This window comes from Hylobates moloch, unplaced genomic scaffold (assembly GCF_009828535.3).
Source record: "Hylobates moloch isolate HMO894 unplaced genomic scaffold, HMol_V3 SCAFFOLD_7, whole genome shotgun sequence".
In the NCBI taxonomy this organism is placed as follows: domain Eukaryota; kingdom Metazoa; phylum Chordata; class Mammalia; order Primates; family Hylobatidae; genus Hylobates; species Hylobates moloch.
The window spans coordinates 7888320-7914096 of NW_026652282.1; the positions used below are offsets into that span (position 1 = coordinate 7888320).

Sequence of the window (25777 nt, forward strand, 5' to 3'; positions counted from 1 at the left end):
TGACTCAGCCAATCACCAACCAGTTTGCATGAGCAATTCAAATAATAGCACAGTACCTAGAACATAGTACTTAACAATTGGTACCATATTGTTAGAGTATTTGAAAGAGGATATATGGAGGATTCTATGGTTCTGTTTGAGAAGAAGAAATGCTCCATTGATAAGGAAAAAGCTCATTGTTTATGAAGACCCACCACCAATTCATTTAGCCAGGCATGTTCTCAGATTGGTGATGAAGAAAGTATTAATAGCTAGAACACCAGGCCCTGCCCTTGAGCCTCACAGTCTAGTGGGCAAGTATGGCAAGACTGACAGATTACAAGAGACCAGAATTAATGGTGATATTGTTGAATGTTTAGGACAGCATGGAGCACAGATGTGACAAAGGAGGGACACCCAACAGCTTCTAGAGGAGTCAGGACAAGGTCTGAGGCTATGCAAGGTGCCACATGCCCAGTGCACATTCTTCATTAATGGCATTGTTGACAGATACCTGAACACCAACTACATATCCAGTTTTCACATGAACAAAAACTCAAAGAATAACTGTACATCTTCAGTTTTCCTAGCACTGGTGTCAGAGCAAATACTGGCCACCTCACCCTCCTCCTAGCCCGAGGAGCCGGTTCCGGGGTGTTTGGGGACGTTGACTCATTCGGTGTTTCTGAGGTTGAGCTGAGAGATGAGTTACTGCTTGAGAGTTCTTTGTTTTGTCTTTTATTTCCAAATGGGAGGAGGGAAGCCACAAAGTCAGATGCATCTTTCTGCTCGTCCCTCTGCAAGTCCTGCTTGAGTTTATAGGCCCTGTCATTCGCAATAACTTGGGATAAGGGCATTCCAAATGCCTGTGGGATGAATTCTGGAATCAAAAAACAGACATTCACTTTCAGAGACTGACTGGTCCAGTGAACACTCTCTTTTATGTTTCAGACCTAAGTAAGAACAGACATATTCAAAGGAATGTTTTCTGAAGAATTGACTCATCAATCAAAATAAAAAGGTGACATTTGTGTTCATCAGAATGGCCCAAGTTTCCATTTCAATAAAGAAAACTAGTATTTATAAACACACATCTTAGATATTTAGGTCTCTAGTTTTTCTCCATGTCTCAAGTCTATCCATTCATTCAATAGGCATTTATTGAATGCCTACTACATGCCACAACAAGCTAGGCAATGGGAGTCGCAAAGCTTATAAAAGGTACAGTCCTTTCTCCTCAGGTGTTCAGAGTGTGGGGTGGGGTGAAGGAGTGGATAATCAGAAATGCAAATCATGATAACAGAGTGACTATCAGGTGTTAGAGAGATGCCTGGAGCTAAGGCTGAAATTTAGTTAACTGAATAATACACTTTGAGGTTCCCAGTAAGAGTTAGCATGTGAAATGATAACCTGAAAGGCAGAGGAGCAGCTTGGGAACTGGTTGGGAAGAAGTCCATTCTGTTTTCGTTGTGTTCCTCATCCCCACATTCTGTTTTGAGCCAACTAGGTTGGGGCTGTCACTCTCGTGATCTACACTCAAGCCATTCTACTGGCCACATGCAGAGTGGACTCAGCCACTAAATATCTGGTGGGAGGCCCAGGAAACAATTTGTTAAATCCTTTAGTAAGGAGAATTTGGGGAAAGGGGCATAGTGCAGAAATCAATGGCTTTATTTGGAGACATACATAGAGTTCCTTTCTGAATTTCTGTCGTAAATCTGTTTGTATACATGTACCTTGGATCCTTAGGGCCAGGAGTTTTATTGGCAATATTTTAGATTCATGCTGAAAGGCACTAAATAATGTAATCAAATGTATTATTCTTTTTAGACTCCAAATTAGGTCTCCTAGCAGCAGTAAGTTGGAATCTAACCTCTCCATTATTTTTATAAGCCCTATGAATGAAACTAAAATGATCAAGGGAAAATAATTCTAAGGTTGGTTGTTCTTTGAAAGAAAAAGCTAACATTAAATCAGGTAGAAAGAGACTTTAAAAGGTTTTCCTCCTTGACCCATGGCAACATTTCAAACATCACTGGGCTAATGACCAAGTCTACATTAAAAGCAGAAATGCTACTTGAAAAGCCTGCACCTCTGCTTCTATCAAAGCATGCAATTTGTTTTGAAGTAAAAAAATCAAAACTTTAGTATTTCGGGATTTTCAGAGGATGCTTGCCATTCTTTACCAACAGGCTAGGTGATATATGGTAATAAAAAATAATTAGGTACTTCTCCTTTGAGTGATCAATTTAGACAGTGTAGTGAGGTGTAATTCTCACTATTGATAATAGGCTGTGTCTACTACTAGCAAAATTAGAAACCAAAGGGGATAGTACCAGACCTCCTGTTATGTACCCTGAGGATATATATATATATATACATACATATACACACACACACATATACATATAATCTTGTCTGTAGAAATGATCAAATATTACTTTTAAAACGTTGGAAAAGTCTGGAAACATGTGGATGGTAGGGCTGACAGCTACATGAAATAACAGAAACAGAGGGGATAATAAGAGTGAAAAGAACATTGATAAATGTAGCAAGTGACACATCTGCTCAGGTGGGCATAGGCATGGCAGGGATTTATTATAAGATGGGGACTACTGAGCCCTTTCCCAGTCATTTTTTCCATCTAAGGAAAACCAACCAGACTCGTTTAGGGGTAGATCTTCCCCACCAGCAAATAATTCTGCATCCTGTTTCAGAAGAGCAACCAGCAGGTGCAAAGGCTCCAACTCTTCACACCTGCTGTACCTGTGCACTCCACCACCTCCCTTTGCATGATATGTAGGTGTCACTTGGTATCCTGCCAGCCTTTCTGCCTCTCCCTGGTTCCCATGCTTTTCCATCTGCCATTCAACTATCGATAACTTTAAACCATGGATAACGGTGTACTGCACTCAAGAACTCAAAAAAATTATCCTAATACTCTTAGGTATAAATAGAGTTCAGCAATTATTTTCTGTAAAGGGCCAGATAGTAAATATTTTAGTCTTTGTGGATACAGCTGGGGCTTAGAATGGCTAGGATGCAAAATGATAAGGTGCTCGCATTCAGCATGGGGCAAGTGCAGAGTCAGCATGCAGACTTAGCATTTCCTTCAATTCTGTGGCCTAGGGGCTCAATTTGTCTCACTCCAGCCTCTGCACTGTTGGCAGGTTGCAGTCTTTGTAGCAGCTACTCAACCTGCCAGTTTAGCAGGAAAGCAGCCACAGACAGTAAGTAAATGAATGGGCATGGCTGTGTTCTAGTAAAGCTTTATTTACAAAGACGGCTGGTGGGCCACCCCTGCTATAAATTACATCTTCTTGTGCCTGTATCTTCAACCTCTTTTTTTCTACTAGATATTTTGTACTAAATATATTCAAGCATCTACTTCTTAAAAAATAAACAAGCTTTGACCTACTCTTTTCTTTTCTCCGTGGTTTACCCTCTCTCCTTTTGCCACAGTTAAAATTGTCTAAAGTGTTCCCTTTACTTTCTGGCCTATAACTTTCTCACCTACCACTCTTTCCTCACTTCATCCCATCTAGCTGATACCTCCATTAGATTCTAAAGCAGCTCCCTCTAAATCATTGCTGTCTTCAGGGTCATTAAATTCAGTGTTTTTGACAGCTGTGTTTCATTTGCCCTTTTGTCAGCCTTTAACCCTGATTGCCATTTCCGGAAATGCTCCCTGTCCTTTGCATCCTGGATATACTAACTGGGTTTTTCTCTACCTCTCTGGCTACATTCTTGCCCCTTTTTCTGGCTTATCATCTTCTACTTGGGTTTTCAATGTGGGAAGTCCTCAGAGCTCAATCTTAACCATCCTCATCACTCTGGTCTCTCTCTGTAAGTGACAGCACGATGCCCATAACTTAAACTTCCATCCATAGACATTTCACACCTCATTGCTGCCTCTAGCTCAGACCCCTTCCTTGAGCACCAACCACTTCTTCCACCTTCATATCTGGATGTCCCAAAGGTGTTTTTTACTCTTCATCTTCCCTTACCAGGTCTTACTCAGATTTCTAAAAGTTTGCCTGTTCTTCATGTGGGAGAACCAGAAATCTGAGAGTCATCCTTGATACTTCACTCCTTCTTACATCCCATTTTCACTCTGTCATCAAATCTTTATCATGTCACTTTCACATTATCTCTTTTTTCCATTCACTTCTCTCCACTTCCACGATCCCTCCCACCCCAGTCTAAGGTACCATTATCTTTCTCCTGAAATTCCAAATCAAAAGTCATGCTGTGGCCCAGTACTGTGTGAGCTGGCCCCTTCCTAATCTTCTCAGAAACCACACACTCCCTGGTTCTTTCTTCTCTTCTTATCCTAGAAGTACTAGCACTCAAAGACAACATTCAATATATGTTCTTTGAGAATTTCTACATAGTGATAACTGATAACTTGATTATTCTGCTATTTAATATGGAGCAAAATTAAAAGTTGTATGAGCTATTTGTATATAGTGTTACTTCACAGCTCACATACAGTGACATACCTAGACAGTGAGGAAAATAAAACATACAATATACTAAAAAGAACAGTGCCAGAATTGAACTCTTTCCAGATTGTATGTGGATACATATATGGCATAATCTGAAAATGTCCTGGCAGGGGTTGTGGGGGGTACAATCTCCCAGAGTTACATCATAGTAAAACCTATTCCCCATGTGCTCAGTTTAGGAAGCACATTAATAAAACAAAGTAGCTATTTTTAAAATTACTTAACTTTAAAATCACTTTTGACACAGAAAGAAATTTTCTGAAGTTCTGAAAGTTTTAAGAACACTTTTGGTTGCCAAGAAATATAACTAAGAGAAATTAAGGACTTGGAATTATTCTGTATGCAAATATGTTTTCTGATCAGTGTCAATCTTGAATTAGTTCCCATATGTAAATGAAAAGTCACATGGGCACTGCTTAAGTGGCATGAGGAACATAGGAGTGTCACAAGATCCGCTATATATCAAGGCAATTAAATAACATACAGGATATGATTCATTCTGATGAAATCAATTAATATGGTAGCATATCAACCATTTATGAATCACTATTGGGAGAGCAATTCGATTCTAAAAGGCTGCTTCTATTTATTTTTAGATGACCTAACTCAAGAGATCATTTAGAGTTTCCTGTTTTCCTTCTTTTACTCTTGGATTCAAATGATCATTTTTCACATGTGCAGCTGTTACAAACCCAAATGCTAATATCCAACTGGAAGGAAATAATGTGAATAAATTACATCAGTGCCAGACCGGCACCCCATCCTCCTCACACCCTGGTTCCCAGGACATCCATGTAATGACTCTTAGAGTTGACATGGACAGGGCTCTATGTTCTGAAAAGATGCCATGTAATTAACCTTCACTTAAGCCTAGGTTAGTTTGTTTTTAAACATTAAAGCTACTTAAATTTTTTTTTTTTTTTTTGCCATGAAGCCTGATATTTCTCCCCTTAGTTGGGTGGGTGATATGTCTTTTCTTTGGAACCACCAGGACCTGCCTTCCTTTTCCCACTTAGCTACCTTTGAGGTAGTATAGAACATTTCAGAGTTTTCACTGAGCCTATGTAAATATGATTTAGTTTAAAAAATCTATAATGGCCCAGTATGTATTTTTCGATTACTTCCCTGGCCCTTCCTTCCATGTTAATTCAAATTCTTGCTTCCTGCTGCTTTGTATATATAATACATGCAAGCAAATATACATCTCCTTCTGTTGAGGGAATATCTCATCATTCTGTTGAGGGAACCTCCTGCAAAAATGTTCATTCTGCTTAGTCTAGCCAAATGGACACTTTCTGAAAAATCACCTGAAGTCCACATTAGATGTATTTAAATCCCAATATCAATATCATCATCCTAGAATAAACCAAGTTTAAAAGAGAATACATTACTAATACCAACCTGAGTGATCCCTTTAATATGCTCTATACATCTGGAAAATTGCTCTAATCTGGAGACATAAAAGTGCTCTACTGCAGGAGTAGAATGAGCAAAAACTCTAGTTTAAAAGAGCTGGCTATTAATATTTAGGTCATTACAAAAATAAGGGCACAAACATCAACAATTAAATATAACACAATTTATCAGACTATAATAGCTAACCCTTAGCCCTCATTATTCCAGCAGCAGATTCTGCTGTGACAATGTGGCCTGGTGAGTATCCTAGTTAATATGGATCAGAGTTCTTATCTAGAAGTTGCACATTAGACGCTCTTAAAAACACCCATGCCTGAGGAATCCCTGAAGAACAATGAACTCAGACTCCCTGAGGTGGGGGTCTTGGACTTTTTAAAGATTCCACAAGTGATTCTATTGTGTAGTCAGAGGTGCGGATCACTGACATTTTCACCTTCTTTTTTCCAATTTGAGGTAAACATTTGAAATGTCTGAAGATATTTGGGTTGAGGGTGGTGTTACTGGCATCTAATGAGTAGAGGCCAGGGATGCTGCTAAACATCTCACAATATACAGGATAGCTCCTACCCCAGATAATTATCCAGTCTAAAATGACAACAGTAGCAAGGTTGAGTAACCTCACTCCAAAGGAAGTAAAACAATGGTTTTCCATTCTTTAGAATTCTTCACCTTTTTTTTAGTCTAAAGAACCAAATGTCATGACTGTTCAAGATATAGGTGTAGAGACTGAGATGAATGGTATGGAATAGCTCTTGTCCAATACTGATCCCAATGCGTGTTTTAATACCCTTGGTTTCACCGCCTTCCATTACTTTTAAAGCAGAAATTCTATCATTATATAAAAGGACTCCAAGATGAGATGTGTATGGCTGTTCTCATTCAAGACTCGTTGACTGTGTCACATAAATGAAAATAAATGCATACAACTGTACCATTCAGCAGCCACTTCATAACAGACAATAAAAATAAGGAGCAAAAAGTGCGGTGGCTCATGCCTGTAATCCCAGCACTTTGGGAGACTGAGGCGGGAGGATCACGAGGTCAAGAGTTCAAGATCAGCCTGGCCAACATGGTGAAAGCCCGTCTCTACTAAGAATACAAAAATTAGCTGAGCATGGTGGTGCGTGCCTGTAATCCCAGCTACTTGGGAGGCTAAGGCAGGAGAATTGCTTGAACCTGTAAGGCAGAGGTTGCAGTGAACCGAGATTGCACCACTGCACTCCAGCCTGGGCAACAGAGCAAGACCCTGTCTTGAAAAATAAAAGGCACAAAAAATTGGACTGCGTCAATGGGGCTCAGGTGTCCATTATGTGAGGTTGAATATCAGTTTTAAATGACCATAAATACCTCTGGGAGAGTGGCTAAAGTTTTAGTTCCCTAAATAGATGCACAAGGGGACACAAAACAGTATGATGAGAGTAAACAATTCCCAAAACATATGAAGCAAAAGATGAGTATACTGTGATCTAACATAAAAATGCTGAGAATGCACTTACAAGTGGGAGCTAAACATGTTCATATGGACACAAAGAAGGGAACAAGACACACTGGAGCCGACTTGAGGGTGGAGGGTGGGAGGAAAGTGAGAATTGAAAAACCACCTATTGGGTACTACGGTGATTACCTGGGTGATGAAATAATCTGTACAACAAACCCTTGCAACACACAACTTACCTATATAACAAACATGCACATGTACCCCTGAACCTAAAACAAGAGTTAAAAAAAAAATACTAGGCCGGGCGCGACAGATCATGCCTGTAATCCCAGCACTTTGGGAGGCTGAGGCAGGTGGAACACGAGGTCAGGAGATCAAGACCATCCTGGCTGACGTGGTGAAACCCTGTCTCTACTAAAAATAAAAATAAATAAAAATAAATTAGCCGGTTGTGGTGGCGGGCACCTGTAGTCCCAGCTACTCGGGAGGCTGAGGCAGGAGAATGGCATGAACCCAGAAGGTGGAGGTTGCAGTGAGCCAAGATCGTGCCACTGCACTCCAGCCTGGGTGACAGAGTGAGACTCTGTCTCAAAAAACAAAACAAAATAAAACAAAAAAACTAATAGCCACTGATTATTCCCTAAAGTTCCTGGATCTTTAAAAAGGAAAATACTTGTTAACTCAAGTGAATATCTAATCTGGGAATTCTTAATTTAGGGGGTGGTAGGGTGGGCATTGGGTGAGTTTCAGGCCTTTGATAGAGCATCATCATTGTCAATGATTCTTAAAGGGTTCTGTGACCCCCAAAATATTAAGGGCATTTGCTTTAACCTATCTTGGCTGAGGCAATGTAACAAAGTAAAATGTAAGCATTCAGGTTAGTTGCAAATAAATATTTTTCAACTGGGTGAAAAAAAAAATGCTGAGAATGGCCTATCTTCAGTAACCCATGAGGATGAGACTGTTTCTTTCCAGTAGTCATGGTAGGTGAATTCAAACTCTCATTAAACTAACCCTGCCTGTCTGGATTTGCCAGACAGCTGGTTAGCATTAGAGATGCTCTCCATAGCTTCTCAACCCAGGTCCTCTTTATGTATAGCCGATTGGTCAAAATAATAATTGGAACCACAAACTTGGCCGAGGTCACACTCTCCTCAAACCAGCTGAATTCATCAGTTCAGTACAGGGCTGCTCAAACACAGAAGAGTGGACCAAAACAGCCCTTAATGACATTCCACTGTAGAAATCCAGTTTTTATAACAGAGTTGAACCACGTATATCTATGCAATTCAATAACCCCACCAAATTTAACCATTATGCTCCATGGAAGATGAGTTTACATTAGTTACTGTACCCTTTACCTTTGTCTTTGTTTTTCTCCTTTCCTAGTGAATCCAGTTTCTTTCTTAAAGATTTCTTTCTCTTTTGTCCATCTGTAAATATTAAAAGAAGTTATAAAGATAAACATATAAGTGATATTTTATAGTATTGATAATTACATTTGAGCAAAAGTATGGCTTTTCTTTTACTTCACTTATAATTTGACATTTTAAACAGAGTAACAGCTCTGAGAATACATGAAAATCCTGACTTGGATAACACATATTACCAGAATTTTGGTGTATATTCTTGAATTTCCTTTCAGTCATGGAATGATAGGAAACTTACCTCCTTTGGAAGTAGTTTAGCTTTGACATTTAGATAGGTTTAATTTTACTATTATCTAAGTATCTTCCTCTTCTCTGTGGTTATATAACTTAATGTTCATCTTGAACCAAATCTCCATGAGAAGAGAATTGACAGCATGTATAGCTTTGACATTTATGATCTAGGAGAGTATAACTGGATAAGAAAATGGATTTGGAGGTCCATAGAACTTAGGTCTAACTATTGCTGCACAATTTACTATGTGACTTTGGACAAGTCTTTGTGTCCTCATTTATAAAATGGGAATATCACAAGGTTGTTGTGAGAATTAAATGAAACAACACATATAAAGCTCTTCATAGGGAGCCTGGCACAGTTCAGGCTACTTTCTTTGTGGGGAGTTCCATGGTATAGCTATACTGTAATTTAGTTAACCATTCCTCCATTGATGAACATTTTGGTTGTTTCTTATTGTTTAATAAGTAAGAAATACATTCTTTTACAGTCTAGTATTTGCAACAAATGTACTTAATGTGTCTGTTTAACTCACCAAATAATAAAGATACCACTTATATCAGTGGGCAGCTGCAATCAAATTCCTGGGCTGTCATCATAAAATATTGGCATTCATCATTGCCAGAATGCATTTTGAGGTTATGCAGCTGTCAACTTAGCATGTGGGAGGTGCAGATTCAGAATCCACACTGTGATCAAATAGGGGACATGCAGACCATGCCACAAGGAAACATATGGTGAAAAAAATGATTAAGAATTGTTTGTATAGGACACACTAAAAATGTAAAGAAAGAGATTCAGCCCAATACATTTAAAAGCAAGACTATAATATCAGGATAAAACAGAGTAAGCATTATGACACAGAAATGAGCATTCTTGGTATCCTCACAGAGTTACAGATGTCCCCAACTCCTCATTTTTGGAAGGTAAAAGAACATCACAACATAATCAACAGGCACATTCAATCCTTCCTTCTTTTCAAAGACTTCAAAAATGACTCTCCTGCCACCAAAAGAAAATAGTTCATAAGAATCTTCACTCTTGTAGTCACGCAATTTGTATAGGGGAAACTATGTAAATCAGTTGTAATGTAATGTAATTGATGGCAACAGCCATCAATCTCTCCCATTATGTATATGTTCATAGATATGAACAACATCTAAAAGATGATCTACTAGGGCCTGCCATGACTTATTACACAGACCGTAAACATACTAACTGTACAAGATTCTAATCTGTTCTCCAATTAGGCCTTACAGGTCTTTTACTCTGTAACACTTTGTTCATAGCTAGTTCATATCTCAAATGTATTTGGCAGTAGCAAAAATTCTTTCAATAGTTGACCCAGCAGAATAATTAAACCATCTATTAAAGCTTAAGTGATTTAATTTTTCATAACCAATGGGCAGATCCTAAAATTCAAACAAGCTGTCAAAAGTCAGAATACATACCAGATAGAGGACATTATTTTTAAAAGAATGATTCTTAAATACTTAAAGCTTATGTATTCTATGTAGATGTGTATAAATACAAATGTTCTGTCTAAGTAATAATCATAAGTCCAACTCCAACATATCAAATAGCCAAGTTAAGCCAAGTTAAGATGTAGACTATTGCTAGTACCTGAGAAACTACCTGTATGCTTCCCTCCTCCTACTTTTGCAATGATCAATTATCAGCTTTTATTCATAGTTTTACCATCTATTCATTTATAAAGAATATGATTTTGTTTTTCCTGTTTTGGGGTGCATACAGATGGAATCACATTATGGATACTGTTTCTTGCCTTGTTTATTTTGTTCACCAACACTTCATGAGATTCATCCTGTTGAAGCAGGTAGCTGTAGATCATTCCTTTTGATTGCTATATAGTAGGTGTTTTTGGTATGAATATACCACAGTTCATTTCCTCATTGAACTGTTGATGGTATTTGAGTTGTTTCTAGCTTGGGGTTATTAGGAACAATATTTTTGAAAAATTTTGCTCATGTCTTCTTACGAGCATGTATGTATACAAGTCTCCCTGAGACGGTGGTTCGTAAAGTGTAGTTCTGGGACCAGCAGCATCAGTATCGCCTGGGAACCTGCTAGAGGTACAAACTGTCTATGGTCCCACTCCAGATATGCTAAATCTGGAACTCTGGGGTGTCACCCAGCAATGTATGTTTGAACACAACCTCCAGGGGATTATGGTGCACATTAAAGTCTGGTTCACATTAAAGTCTGGAACCACCACTCCAGGGTATATATGTAAAAGTTGCATTGCTGGATCTGTGTATATGCAATCTCAGACTTTATTTGGTAAAATCAAGCTTTTCAAAATAGTTTTGCTCATTTATATTCCCACAAATATGAGAGTTTACATAATCTCACAAGGATAATATATACTTTAAACTCCAAAACGCCAGACAACATCTTGAAGTCTCCTTACAGGCAAAGTATGATCTTTGAGAATGCTGGCCTATTAAAAAACACTTAATTACTTACGACAAAATTTTTTCACTTAATTAGATAGAGGTGAATGTTATGAATAGGTAACTATACAAAATGATGGATGACGTGCAATAATGTGAAATGAAGCATTGCTTTAGCACACCATTTTCTCTTTTAAAATCCTCAGCAAAATGACCAGAGATGCACAATGCAACTGCTTATTCCTCTTCTCCTTTGTGATTAATCTGTGGTTTGCCTTGGAGTCCCCCATTTTTGAAGAATAAAATGTCTCATCTTTTGTTCTCACAAAGCACAGAAAACTTGCTCAAGAGGCTTATGTGCTTGCAACCATACAGAACATTTTATGTTCCACCAGCTCCTTGGATGGCAATAAGTGTGGTTAAATGCCATTCTGTCTTTTAAAGAAATGCAAGCGCCACAACTACCAATACTGCACAGAAGTGTTTTCATGGTGCATATGGTGATGAGTGCATGCTTGCTAACTGCTCCCAGTGTGTGCGCTGTCTTACAGACAACAGTGACCTGCAGGAAGAACTGGGGTAACATGTCCTGATAAAATATATCTTCGAATAAGCAGATAGGGATTGGCCTCCCTTTGCCCTCTTTTCTGGAAGTCCTCACTAATGTGTCCAGAGGAAACCATGTCCTATATGAGAGACCTCACAGACACCCGTGACACAATAGCAGATGGCAAGGCAGCAAGCTTTCCACATCCTAGTGACCCCAAAGCAAAGGACCCAACTGTGTGGGAGGTGGCTAATCTGGGCATCCTCTTGGGAAAGACCAATACCAAACAGTGTCTTCAGGAGGGTCGAAAACAAGAAAACAGGACATTGCTCCCTGAGACATTATTTTTATGGATTCATTTGCTGTTAGGGATGGTGTTCCATTTTAAGGCTTCTTTCTCTAGTTAGACTAGCTCTCTGAGGGTGAAACCAGGCCTCCTAGGCGTTTGTCTCCTTCTGAGTGAATAGCCCAGCGTGGGGCATGCCCTGAGGACTTGTCAGCACTGTCCAAAGCCAGGAAGTCAGATGGAGCTCTCGGGTTGGGTCTGAGCAATGAAGTACATACCTCCTAATTTTAAAGTGATCAGATTCAGAGAGTGAGGCTTATAAAACAGTATTTTCCATATTACAATTAATTCTAGAGATAATATTACCAATATTGTCCAAGGAAGGATTTGTTTAGGTGACAGAAGGAAGATTAAGGGTTACCTTTGAGGGATAAATATTACCTGAAAGAGGGTATGAGGGAATCTTCCAGGGTGCTGAGCATGTTCTATATCTTGATCTGGTTGGTAGTAACATGCCATTCACATATTAAAAACCTATCGAGCTGTATTTGTGCACATTAATATTTACGTACATTACTATATATGTTATTCCTCAATAAAAGTAATAAAAAAAGACCTCATCATTTTTGCAGAAAGGCACTAATATGAGAGTTAGTTACATTCACTGAATGGGGCTGAAAACTCAGCAACAAAGTCCTTTGGAAGAAAGTTCTGAAGTGTTTAACTTTTCTAAATATCTGAATGCCAGTGATCTCATCTGACCACCACAACTTCCCTGTGATACAGCACACAGTAGTAATAAATAGTCAGTGTTTATTGAGTAAGTACTATAAGCTAAGTGCTTAGTATCCAAAATCTTATTACATCCTCACAGCAATTCTATGAAGCCAATATTATTATCCTTTCCATTTTACAGATAAGGAGACTGAGATTAGGACAGAGTAACTCGTACATGGGCAGGAGCTGTGAGATGACAAATTCAGAACTTGCTCACAGGACTGTCCAATGTCAGAGCAGGTCCTCTGTATTACTCCGTTCTCATGCTGCTATAAGAACATACCCGAGACTCAGTAATTTATAAAAGAAAGAAGTTCAATTGACTCACAGTTCCACATGGCTGGGGAGGCCTCAGGAAACTTACAATCATGGCAGAAGGGGAAGCAAACACTACCTTCCTCACATGGCATCAGCAAGGAGAAGTGCAGAGTGAAGTGGGGGAAAAGCCCCCTTATAAAACCATCAGATCTTGTGAGAACTCACTATCACGAGAATATCAGCTTGGAGGTAACTGCCCTCATAATTCAGTTAACTCCCACTGGGTCCCTCCCACCACACATGGGGATTATGGGAACTACAATACGAGATTTGGGTGGGGAATATAGCCCAACCATATCAGGTGGTTTCAACTTGCATGCTTATTTTTATGACCCTCCACTACCATACCACTGTGCAAGCTGAGCATCTGGATGTGTGTGTGTGTGTGTGTGTGTGTGTGTGTGTGTGTGTGTATAGCCTGGTCCACAGGAAATACTCAGCAAGTATTGGCTGGTATTCTTAGCTATTATGGGTAAATTTGCTTGGAGGTCAGTTAGCAGAGAAGTTGACTGAGTTTCTGGTCACCTGGCAGGAGTTGGCAGTCTTTCCAGAGTTGTAGTAGCATTTAACACCTGAGAATTTCTGTTCACTTGAAACTTCTTCATTTGAAGGAGCTTTAGCACACAAATCAGAGACCCTCTGCCTAAGCATGTCCAGCCATCTTTAAAAAGGCTTCAGAGGTGGCTCATTGAAGGCTCTCAAAATCTATAACCGGTGATGCGGTACTGTTCCCATAACCCTAAATCTATCCATAGGACCCTGGTGTGATAAATTAGATTCCTGGATGCATTTCCTCCCATCTACAGTCCCTGTCAGAGGATGGATAGTTACCTTTACAACACTAAAGAATACAGGTGTTTAAACAAATATGATATTTGAAAGCTTATAAGAAGAATTGGGTGGGCATGGTGGTTCACACCTGTAATCCCAGCACTTTGGGAGGCCCAGACGGGCAGGTCATTTGAGGTCAGGAGTTCGAGACAAGCCTGGCCAACCTGGTGAAACCCCAGTTCTACGAAAAATACAAAAATTTGCTGGGTGTGATGTTGGCCGCCTTTAATCCCAGCTACTCGGGAGGCTGAGGCAGGAGAATCACAGGAAGCAGGGGTTGCAGTGAGCCAAGATTGTTCCACTGTACTCCGGCCTGGGTGACAGAGCAAGACTCCGTCTCAAAAAAAAAAAAAAAAAAAGAATTGACTGAGTGAATGTGTGAACACATTATAATATGTAAACTTTCTCAATATAGAGTAAAATTGGGAGGTCAGACTCTGGAAACAGACAGCCTTGTTCCAAATCTACTCCCTGACCCCAAACCAAGATCAACCCTGCTATCTCACTGTGCCTCCATTGCCCTCTCTGTAAAATGGAGGATAATAACTGTATCTACTTAGTAGGCTTGTGATGAGGATTTAATGAATTCATTCATAAAGCACTTGGAACAGGTCTTGTCATGTGGCTAGCAACCAATACATTTTTACCCAACAAATAGAATGCAAAACTTTGGGCTCCTGTTGATTTCCTCGCTCTGGATACTTCCCTCGGGATATACCAAATTGCTCTTCTAGGTGTAAAAATTTCCAGAAACATTTCTGATACCTTTTCTAAATTAGGAATTTCCACATCAATGGCTTTCAGAGGTCATCCACATAATCCTGGGTTTACACAAGAATATTGCAAGGATTTTACAGGGTCGAATTGTTTGAAAGAAATCGATTTCCAGAGTGCCATTTTCCTAACAAACTCAAACTGCTCTTTTCAGGGGAACTCTTACTGTGAGTCAGTCACGCCTCAATAATCAATGCCAGCACAGAGGCAATCCAGCTCATCACATTCTCCAGCCACTTCCAATTCACCAGTCTGGGATTGCTTGAAGCTCAGATGGAGCCTGTTGTCCTCTATAATAACATTAATAGCACCTCTTCACTCTCAAGGACAGCCTGTTAAATTTTAAGCTTAGGAGATTTTAGCAAGAACTCCCTAAGATCATACCCAGTTTTGTAAATGTTTACAGATGTTTTTCTGGGGCGACATCTAAAACTTTCACGAGGTTCTCAAGAGAGCCTACTGGCCCAACAAGATTGAAGACCACTATTTTAAAGAAACAGTGGACCCTTCTCCACACCAAGGCCAAACTCCTTCATTCTCTCATTTAGACCCTCACTCCTACATACTCAAACTTTGGTGTTTCCACTCAAGTCCTTCAGCCTACATCTACGCTCAAGTCTGAATCTGCATCTGTAAAATATCTTCCCTTTAGCAACCACCCTACCTTCCTTCTGTTCTTCCTGGCTCTACTTCCTCAAACTCTAAGTACTTTTCTACAAATTATGGTCTGTTTTTTGCTCCTTGCACTCCAGCAAGATCCTGATGATGCTCAGTGTCTATTGCAGTGTACACATTCTAACTCTGATATAAACTCTGTGTGTGTGTGCATGACTTGATATCATTAGGATAGCAATTTATGGCAGAAACATCCTCTGGTCTGCCTCTGAATCTTTTTAAAATTGATAACCGAAACCATTACTTGAAGCTCTTCCTTCCTTTGGACTTGATGACATCGTTCACTTTTTCTTTTCTTATCTCAGGGTCTTCTTTCTCAACCTGTTCTGTGGCTTCTCTTCTGCACGCAGCAATTCACTTTATAAATAATATTGAAAGAATGAATGGATGGGGATTGGTTTTGGTGAGACACTATTCCAAGCTTGGCTCTGCCTCTGACTGGCTGCCTGACTTTGAGCACCTTCCTGGGCCTGTCTGCATTCAGTCTCCTTGCCAATATCATGGGGAGACTGAGATGATAACATATTGACTGTCCAGCACAGAGTAGATGCTCAATAAATTAGTTGATCTTTCTCCCTGCAGGCAAATACTGTTCTCTTAATGACACCCAGTGTTTTGATGATTATCGTGATGTTGCAAACTCTTAAACACATCTCTGTTTGAGGTCTCTTTACAACTGGAGACTTATTTTTCCCTTTACTTACCAGGCATCTATATCTGAACCTCCCATGGGCACCCCAAAGGTCACAAGTGTGGGTAGCCCTGCACCTGTCCTCTGAGACTTCCTTTTGCAGTCTCTCCAGCTACCTACTTAGTCTTCTGAACCAGCCACCTCAAAGTCATTCTGTAAACCTTCCATTTGGTGGTTAAACCCTTCTCACATTTAATTGGTAAAAAACTCCTTTTGATTTGACCTTCCTCTTTGCTCTCACATCTCCATCTCCGTGGACACTGCTACAGCCCAGACCTCCACTGTTTCCCTGTGAGAGTGAACATTGATCTATATGGTCTCCCAGCCTCTAGTCTCATCCTGTTTCATCTGGTAGTCCCCATTGCTGCAGAAAGTAGCAGTTGCCAATATCATGGGGAGATTGGTATAACACATTGAATGTCCAGCACAGAGTAGATGCTCAAGAAGTTAGTTGATCTTTCTCCCTGCAGGCGAATATTGTTTCTCTTATTGACACCCAGCATTTTGATGACCATTGTGATGTGGCAAACCTCCTAGAAGGTGTTGCATCACCTTCCTAGAAAGTACCTCTTTACTTCTTTCCCATATGTAAAATCTTTCAGTTACTCTCCATTATCTAGAGCAAGGTTGCTCACCCTAGCACTGTCAACATTTGGGGCAGAGTCTTTGCCGTGGGGACGGTCCTGTACAGTGTAGGATGCATAGTGGATCCCTGGTCTCCACCCACCAGATGCCAGTAGCCTGCCCCCCTCTCCAGTTGTAACAGCAAAATATAGACCTTGCCAAATAACCCAGGGAGGGGGAACAAAGTTGCCCCCAATTGAGAACCACTGACCTGCAAAAATAAAACCTATATTCTCTCTTGGCTTATAATATACCTCAATATATTGTACCCAAATATCTTCAACGTTATCTCCTGAAACCATAACTCACGCAGACTCTGAAATCTCTTATAGTTCTACAAAAAGTTTATCCTTTCCAAGTATACCCCACCTTTTATGATTCCCAGACTACAGTGCCCCATTTTTCTACTTTTTGTCCCAGTTTTCTACTGGAGTACCCTTTTGTTCTTATCCTTTCAAACTATTCTCAGATAATTTCTCCTGTTGTAAAGTCTTCCCTATCTATACTATAAATAATTTGTCCTTCTTCCTTATGGATCCTACATCACTTGCCTTCTATTATAGGACTTGTCATTGTAGTTTCTTCCTTTCACAAATGTATTTTACCCTGACCACTACTACCACCTACTTACAACTTTTTGAGTTTAGAAAAGAGATTCTATATACTTAGCATGTAGTACAATGCCCAACACATACTAGGAGTATTGACAGCTTAGATAGATGAATAAGGGAATGACTGAATGAGTGAATGAATGAGGTCACATCCTTCTCTCCCCGGCATGGAAATATGTTGCATTTTCTGCATGCAGAGTGAGTTGCTGGCTTCATGTCAAGAGGAAATCCCCCTTTATGAAAAGGATCTGAGCTGCTGTTCTCCGTGTTATCTGAAATCCCACCTCTTCCTGAAACTTGCTCTATTGAGACTTGAGTTTCAACTTGATGCTAGAGAAAGTTGTTTAAATTTATTTTTTATTCATTGATGATTGCATCTGTAATGTCCCAGTCATAAAAATAATCTTATATTCAATAAATCCCACTCAGAAATATTCTGCATGGGTCTCTGCTAAGCATATTGATGTGAAATTTATATCCAAGTCTATTTTGGAAAACATCAAATTAAACTTGTAAGTATAAAGGAAATAAGAGTGTCCTTGACCTCCCAAGACTTCGATGATCAGCAGTTTTTAAATTACATTCCTCAAAAGCAAACTTTGATTTTTAAAGCACTGGGCACGAGGCTGTAATCAAAGGCACTGATGATATTTAGTTGATTTAGAAGAGCACAAGCTGATCTGCCAACATTCAGCTTGCAGGATACATTTATCTTCCATAAGTAGTATGAAACACCTTTGTTTTTATATTGATTATATTACTTTAGAAAATTATAGGTTTTGCCTTGTTATATTACTTACAGTCAAAATAAATGATTATGGATAATTATAATTACAAGAAGCAGCTCATTAAAAGGGGCTGGTTTTATCGAGGCTCTGCTTTTATTGAGGTTTTATTGAGGCTCTCATTCTATTGGAATGATTTTATGCACACAGCAGCATATCAAATAGGATGCATCAGAGGATGATTTTAGGAACTTAGTTCAAAAGCCCTCTCAGGATTTTGCATACATTTTAAATAATATTCAGCTAAACACATAATCACATGTTTCTCATGTATTTCCAAAAATCCCATATGGTTAGAAATGCCTGCCAGATTTCTCTGTTTTGACAAACAGAATGACATTTAATTAAACAGTCCTGAAAAATACCTTCTTTCTTGACTTTAAACTCAGGAGAGTTAATAAAGTCCCCATTTCAGATGACGAAATGACACATTGCCTGCTCCTATTCCAGTTTTCTGCCTCAAATGTCTTGCTGGAGAGACTCCATGTATGCCAGCCTTCTCAAGGATTTAAGAGTATTAAACCAAGGGTAGATGGTAGCTAGTGTTCTTTGATCTCACTGTACATGTTGTTATTCATTTTTTTCTTTTTTTGTTTTTTTAGATATGGGGGTCTCACTATGTTGGCCAGGTTGGTCTTGAACTCCTGGCCTCAAGCAGGCCTCCCACCTCAGCCTCCAAAGTGTTAGGATTACAGGTGTGAGTCACCACACCTGGCCTGGTTGGTACTGATTTTTAAAAAGTGATTTGTTACTTGTTGTCCATGAAACTTGGTGTGCTCTAAATAGGTTGTTTATTTCATTATATGACATTCCATATATTTACCATTAAATCCAATTAATAGGAATTCCAATAGAATGGCTGAAACAAATTGAGTAGAACAATTACTAACCTCTTTAGACATTATTATGTTAGGTTGAACTATTTTCTACACTGGCTCTATCTATGGGTCATTGCATCTGGCTATTTAGATGGCAAGGAAATGTAATTGAACTAAAAATCCTAGTCATTGAGAAATAGGCTGTTTTTGTTTTGCTTTTTACCTGGTGGCTGGCTCCTCATCTTTGAGGTTTGCTCTGACAGCTCTGAAGCTTGGGTAATATACAACAATGCAGACAAAGTAAGGAAATAATTAGGTTGTATGATATTAATACATTCCCATCCTGAAAACCACAGTTTTAAAATATTCCTATTGTTTCCCCTGTCCTCTGCTCATTTGACAGTTACCAGGAGCTTTGGGCAGAGGGGGAGAGAAGTGCATATGTTGTCACCTGCCACTCTTCTGCCTCCATAGCCCATGTTAGGAATTAGCATGGTGTAGATTAAGTACAACTACACAATAGTCATCAATTCCCAATGTTATCGATACATTTAAGCATGGATGAAACTGGAAAACATCATTCTCAGTAAACTATCGCAAGGACAGAAAACCAAACACCGCATGTTCTCACTCATAGGTGGGAATTGAACAATGAGAACTCATGGACACAGGAAGGGGAACATCACATTCCGGGTACTGTTGTGGGGTGGGGGGTGGGGGGGGTGGCGGGGACAGCGTTAGGAGATATACCTAATGCTAAATGACGAGCTAATGGGTGCAGGAAATCAACATGGCACATGGATACATATGTAACAAACCTGCACATTGTGCACATGTACCCTAAAACCTAAAGTATAATAAAAAAAAAAAAAGAAAAGGGCTTTGATTTCCAATTAAGTACTGAATAATTGAAAGAAAAATGTGTTGTTGCAGGTTGTTGAGAAACACCTCTACCTCCATTTACCCTTTCATTAAGAAACAGGGATAAAAAATATTGCGATACCAGGATATCTAGAACTTGGAAGATGTGGAATCATCCTGCTGAGTCCAAGGGCAATCCAGAAAATAAGCTGTGATTCAGACTCTGGTGTGCCCCGTAGATGCCATGGGTCATCCAGGAGCCTTGTTACCTAGATGGGGAGGAGGAGCCACTTAGGAGGAATTTATTCTAAGGGAAAAAGTCATCCTGGAATAGTGACTTTGACCCAGTTCAAAAGCCTGGGTTGTTGAAGAGGAGCCGAATTCTAGGCATGGTGTGTTTACAGTGAGTGCTGTGTTTCCCATATTTTCCCATCCATCCGTAAGGATCTGAACATTTTAGGAAGAGAGAGAGAGAATTCAGAATAAGAACTGAATAAGAGTGCAGTAGTAGGTTAGCTCAGCAGATCTGTGTTGTCCAAACCCTGCACTTTCCAAAGAACATCTGCTCTTTGACAGCCTTCCAGGAGATAACCTCTAAGCCCTTGGAATATCCTGCCTGATCATAATGTCTTTGTTTACCTGGAGCTTTGAGTTATGCTAGATAGTTAATGCTAACAATGTGATTTATAGTGGGAGCTTTGGGCCACCTGTATCAGTCTTGACCTCTGGAGGGGCTGGCAACTAAGTTCAGTCATGTAGACAGTCTGCCATGACTACATGCCCCAAAACCATACTGGATGCCAGGGTTGGGGGAGCTCCCTGGGCAGAAATGCTCTGTGCATGTTTCCTCACCTCACTGCTGGGAGAATTAAACATCATTTGGTTCCATTTCCCCGCTGCTGAAAAACTGTAATTCTGTTGGGGAGAAATTAATAATGTAGCTTGAAAGGAAGAATGTTGGTTGTGTAGATTTTGTAGAATTTTTTAAAAATGTTGAGGGAAGACCAACTATGTAGAAAAGGGAGCCTTTATTATGAACACACAACTCTTTAAAACAAGTGAAGTAATACCCATGTAGAATAAAAGCAAAGAAAAAAGAAATAATTCAGATAATCACCACATAAGATTTTGTTTACTCTTAGATGTTACACTTACATATTTTATTTTATTTGAGACAGAGTCTCACTCTGTTGCCCAGGCTGGAGTGCAGTGGCATGATCTCGGCTCACTGCAACCTCTGCCTCCTGGGTTCAAGTGATTCTTGTGCCTCAGCCACCCGAGTATCTGGGATTACAGGTGTGTGCCACCATGCCTGGCTAATTTTTTCTGCGTTTTTGGGAGAGATGGGGTTTCACCATGTTGGCCAGGCTGGTCTCAAACTCCTGGCCTCGAATGATCTGTCTGTCTCAGCCTCCCAAATGGCTGGGATTACAGGTGTGAGCCACTGTGCCCAGCCACTTACATGAAACATCTGACTGCATTGCTGAATTCAAAATATATGAATATGTTATACAGAAAAATGTTTTGAAAGTCCAGTGAAAATTAATAACCAAATAGAATGTTCTACTTAGTCATTTTGGACTTATCTTTATAATAATTTTGTTTTATAATGTGAAAAAATAGATCTATTGCTCATCTTGTCAAAAATATTTATGTACAGAACTGTATTTTAAAACAAGCAAGTACAAAAGAAAAATTAAATGTGTGAATATTTTATTACCTCTCAGAATAGCCTTACTTGAAAAGACCATCACTCCATGGCCAATGGATCTACTTGATCCTGAAATAATTGTGAGTGGGGTGTATCTGTTACTATCAGCAGGCCAACCTTACAGCAACAAGAAGAAAGGCCTTTGACAACCTGAGGGTCACCGCTGGGATTTCTATGGCCAACTTAAGTGGAAAGAATGAGCAGGAAACCACTTGACTTTTTTTGAAGAAAAAATGACAAGAATCTCTCACTTAGTACCTTTTAGTCAACATTTCTTGGAAACAACTATACATCATATAGTTGCATGCAGGGAAATAAATTGAATATGTACTTTATAAGAGAGCTTGGCAATTAGCAAGTGGCAATGACCATCCCTCAAAGTTATAAAGGAAGGGCAGTCCAATAGTATAGTTTTGTATTTGGGGCAGTATTTTGATAGAGGCGTTTGAGCAACATACATTAAGCAAAGGCAGGCAGATAAATGGGTGGCTCTGTTCTCTGCAAATCCATCACCACTTTTGTGACACTCCTGAAGCATACCTCTTCACTGCCTGCCAGTTTACTGGAGTCCTTGCATCACTGTATTACATCCGTCAGTACAGCCTGTTATTCCTGCTGAATAAAGGTAGTACAGAATAACAGTACAGCCTATTATTACTGATGAAAGTTGTCAGTATTGAGGTCCAAAGAGGAGTCTAACTTTTTTTTCTAAGTTAAAAATAGTAAGCATGGTACATAAATTAATGCAATTCTTTTGCTGTGAACTTCTGCTATAATAGTCCTTCAAAAACAAGAACTTGAAAAGAATGATAATTCAGCCTCGTTGTAGCTGAAAGGATTTGAACGGTATCTCTTGAGATTTTGTTGGCTTAGAATGCCACAGGATGCAATGGACACAGGGACATTTATTTTGTTATAGCATCTTTCACAAGTGAAATTCCCCAGTTAGACTATAAATAAAAACAGCTGTGCAGTTTCAGACAAGTTCCACAAACCGAAGATGGGTCAAATTTAAAAATGAGACAGTTATTGTGGAGTTTATGTTCCTCCAGGTTTTAAATATCATTACAAACAATGTAATAATGCATTTTAGACTAGGAGTGGTTTTTCAAAAGTGAAACCAGGAGATTCCAACATTAATCTAGAAAATTGATTTTGGTGTGTATCTTTTGCTACTATTGTTATGAAAAACAAAACAAAACATATATAGAGAAAAATTATATTTCTATCAATAGAACTATTAAGTTACACATTTCATTAAAGGTATTTTAAAGTAGACTCACAAATGGAATGAGATTGAGAGCCTTGATATCTACTGAAAAGCCGAGTTTGAAAATGTTAAAAGTCTATTATTTGAATGGAAGTCATTTATTATTCAGAGCTCTCTGAGATGCTGTAAATATTTTATAAATGATACAACAAGCCTCATCTTATGAGAGTTCAGCAATGCTCTTTAAAAAATCTCGATGAATTAAGTGTCATTCATTCAAATACAAAACAGAAATAGAGATAAATTATGAGAACAGCTTTTTTTTTTTTGAGATGGAGTTTCCTGTGTCGCCCAGGCTGGAGTGCAGTGGTGTAATCTCGGCTCACCGCAAGCTCCGCCTCCTGGGTTCACGCCATTCTCCTGCCTCAGCCTCCCGAGTAGCTGGGACTACAGGCGCCCACCACCACACCTGGCTAATTTTTTGTATTTTTAGTAGAGATGGGGTTTCACCGTGTTAGCCAGGATGGTCTCGATCTCCTGACCTCATGATCCGCCCTCCTTGGTCTCCCAAAGTGCTGGGATTACAGGCATGGGCCACCGCGCCTGGCGTACAAAAACAGTTTTGTTGTTGTTGTTGTTTTGAGACAGAGTCTCGCTCTGTCGCCCAGGCTGGAGTGCAGTGGCGCAATCTTGGCTCACTGCAACCTCCGCCTCCTGGGTTCAAGCTATTCTTCTGCCTCAGCCTCACGAGTAGCTGGGACTACAGGCGCCCGCCACCACACGTGGCTAATTTTTGTATTTTTAGTAGAGATCAGGTTTCACCATATTGGCCAGGCTGATCTCGAACTCCTGACCCGTGATCCACCCACCTTGGCCTCCCAAAGTGCTGGGATTACAGGCATGAGCCACCTCGCCTGGCTGAGAACAGTTTTTAAAAATTGTATATGGTAGAGGAAGGAAAACACCTTTAACTTAGTAAAGGAGTCTTATAAGAAATAGCTCCCTAATAAAGATAAGATAGTCCATGACCTCATGGCGCTTTCAAGATCAAATTAATCAACCCAGTGCCCCTGCCAACCTCAATTTAGCAGAAACTCCAGGTAGTTAATTACCTTGCCCAAAATTGCAGAGGCAGTTGGCATCTGACACAGAATGTGTCTCCTAATTTGTTCTAAACCTCATCAGTTTTACTATATTATTAGAATATTAGACTATATATATATTACATATTAATCTACCCAGAAATGTTATAGTTGGATTCCTGAAGTTGCCTTTTGAGGGTAATGTTCTTTGGTTTCTTTCTAGACATATTTTCTTTAACTAATCAGCCCTTTACTCTGAGTAGTCGCAGGTCATATGGCACTGGTAAGTAGGGCTAATAATTTTGTATGTTTCTAATTGGGGAGAAGTTTCAGGAACTCTGCAGCCTATACAGAGAAAGGGGTTCCTTCTCAATTGCCCCCAGAACTGCAGCTCCTGATGCAATCACTGTAACTCCTAGAGCACTTCTTTCAGAGATTTTGTGAGGCAATTGATGGTGATGTTATTCAGAAGTCCTTTTCTTCTCTCCTATTGACACTGAAGATGATAACCTTAGATCTCAGTCTCCCTGTGTGTTTCACACATCACTAGAGCCCCTGCAAATATCACACTGACCCAGTCTAATTGAGTTCCATGTGTGTCTACATGAACATTTCCCAACTAGGAGAGAATTAACTGATAATGAACTAAATTCATGACTCACCTAGACAAGATTTCAAAGGTTAGGTCATGCTAATAAAATGTTCCTGCATTATGATTGTCTATAGGTTTCTATGCACAAAAAGAAAATTAAATTCAGCCACAAAATTACATACTTTGCGAATATATATATATAATAAAGATTAAATAAAATATATATATATAGGACCTGTAGATGCCAACACCACGAGGCTCCTCTGAGGGCCTGAGTCCTGGGTTCTTGCAAGAGCAGCCAGCCCGCCCGCCTGTGCTCCTCGCTGATTGGTCGGCTCAGTGTGCATGCAGGTAGTGGGGCCATGTGGGGCCACACCCCCTGCAGGCATGCCCTCCCCCTCAGGGACCGCCCATGGTAGCTGTGGACCCAGGGAGCAAGGGTGGCTCTCTGAGGCCTCTGTCCCCACAATATTCCAGCTCCTCATCCTGGCAAAGGAAGCAAGGACCCGGGAATGGGGAGTGCTGGGAATCTTGTCCTGAGGAATGAAGGCCAAGTGGATGGGGCCTAGGACCTCACCCCTGGGCTCGTTCCAGCCACCTCCGCCCCTTTGGGTGCAATGGCCATCACCCTGTGGGTGGGGCCCAGGCTCCCTCCCATGCCCTGTGTACTTCCAACATGCCCAGCTGCATCCTTTTTATCAATGGATTGTGCTTTTATGTTTTATCTAAGAAAATTGTTGACTCCCTGCTATAGACTAAATGTTTTTCCCCAGCATATGTCACTGTTCAATCCACGAATCCCACCACTGGGTATCCACCCAAAGGAAAATAAATCATTACATCAAAAAGACACCAGAACTCATATGTTTATCACAGCACCACTCACAATAGCAAAGAGATGGAATCAACACTCAGGTGCCCAACAATGGATAATTGGATAAAGAAAATGTGGTTTATATGTAAAATGGAATAGTATTCAGCTATGAAAAAGAATGAAATCATGTCTTTTGCAGCACCACGAATGTAACTATAGACCACTATTTTAAGTGAAACAAGTAAAACACAGACAAATATTGCATGTTCTCACTTGGAACGGAGCAATGTGTACACAGGAACATACAGAGTGGAAAGATAGACACTGGAAACTCAGAAGGGTGGGAGAGTGTT

The 25777-nt window shown here is 39.9% G+C and overlaps 1 protein-coding gene across 1 annotated transcript in view; it reads right to left on the reverse strand.

Moving 5' to 3' along the window:
- The window catches only part of ARHGAP6 (Rho GTPase activating protein 6), a 285984-nt gene that overhangs the window by 53691 nt on the left and 206516 nt on the right, over nucleotides 1-25777 (reverse strand). The window contains exons 3-4 of the mRNA XM_058441606.1: nucleotides 8703-8774; nucleotides 603-859 (exon numbers count right to left, since the gene is read on the reverse strand). Coding sequence (XP_058297589.1) covers nucleotides 603-859; nucleotides 8703-8774 — 329 coding nt within the window. The remainder of the gene's footprint in view (nucleotides 1-602; nucleotides 860-8702; nucleotides 8775-25777) is intronic.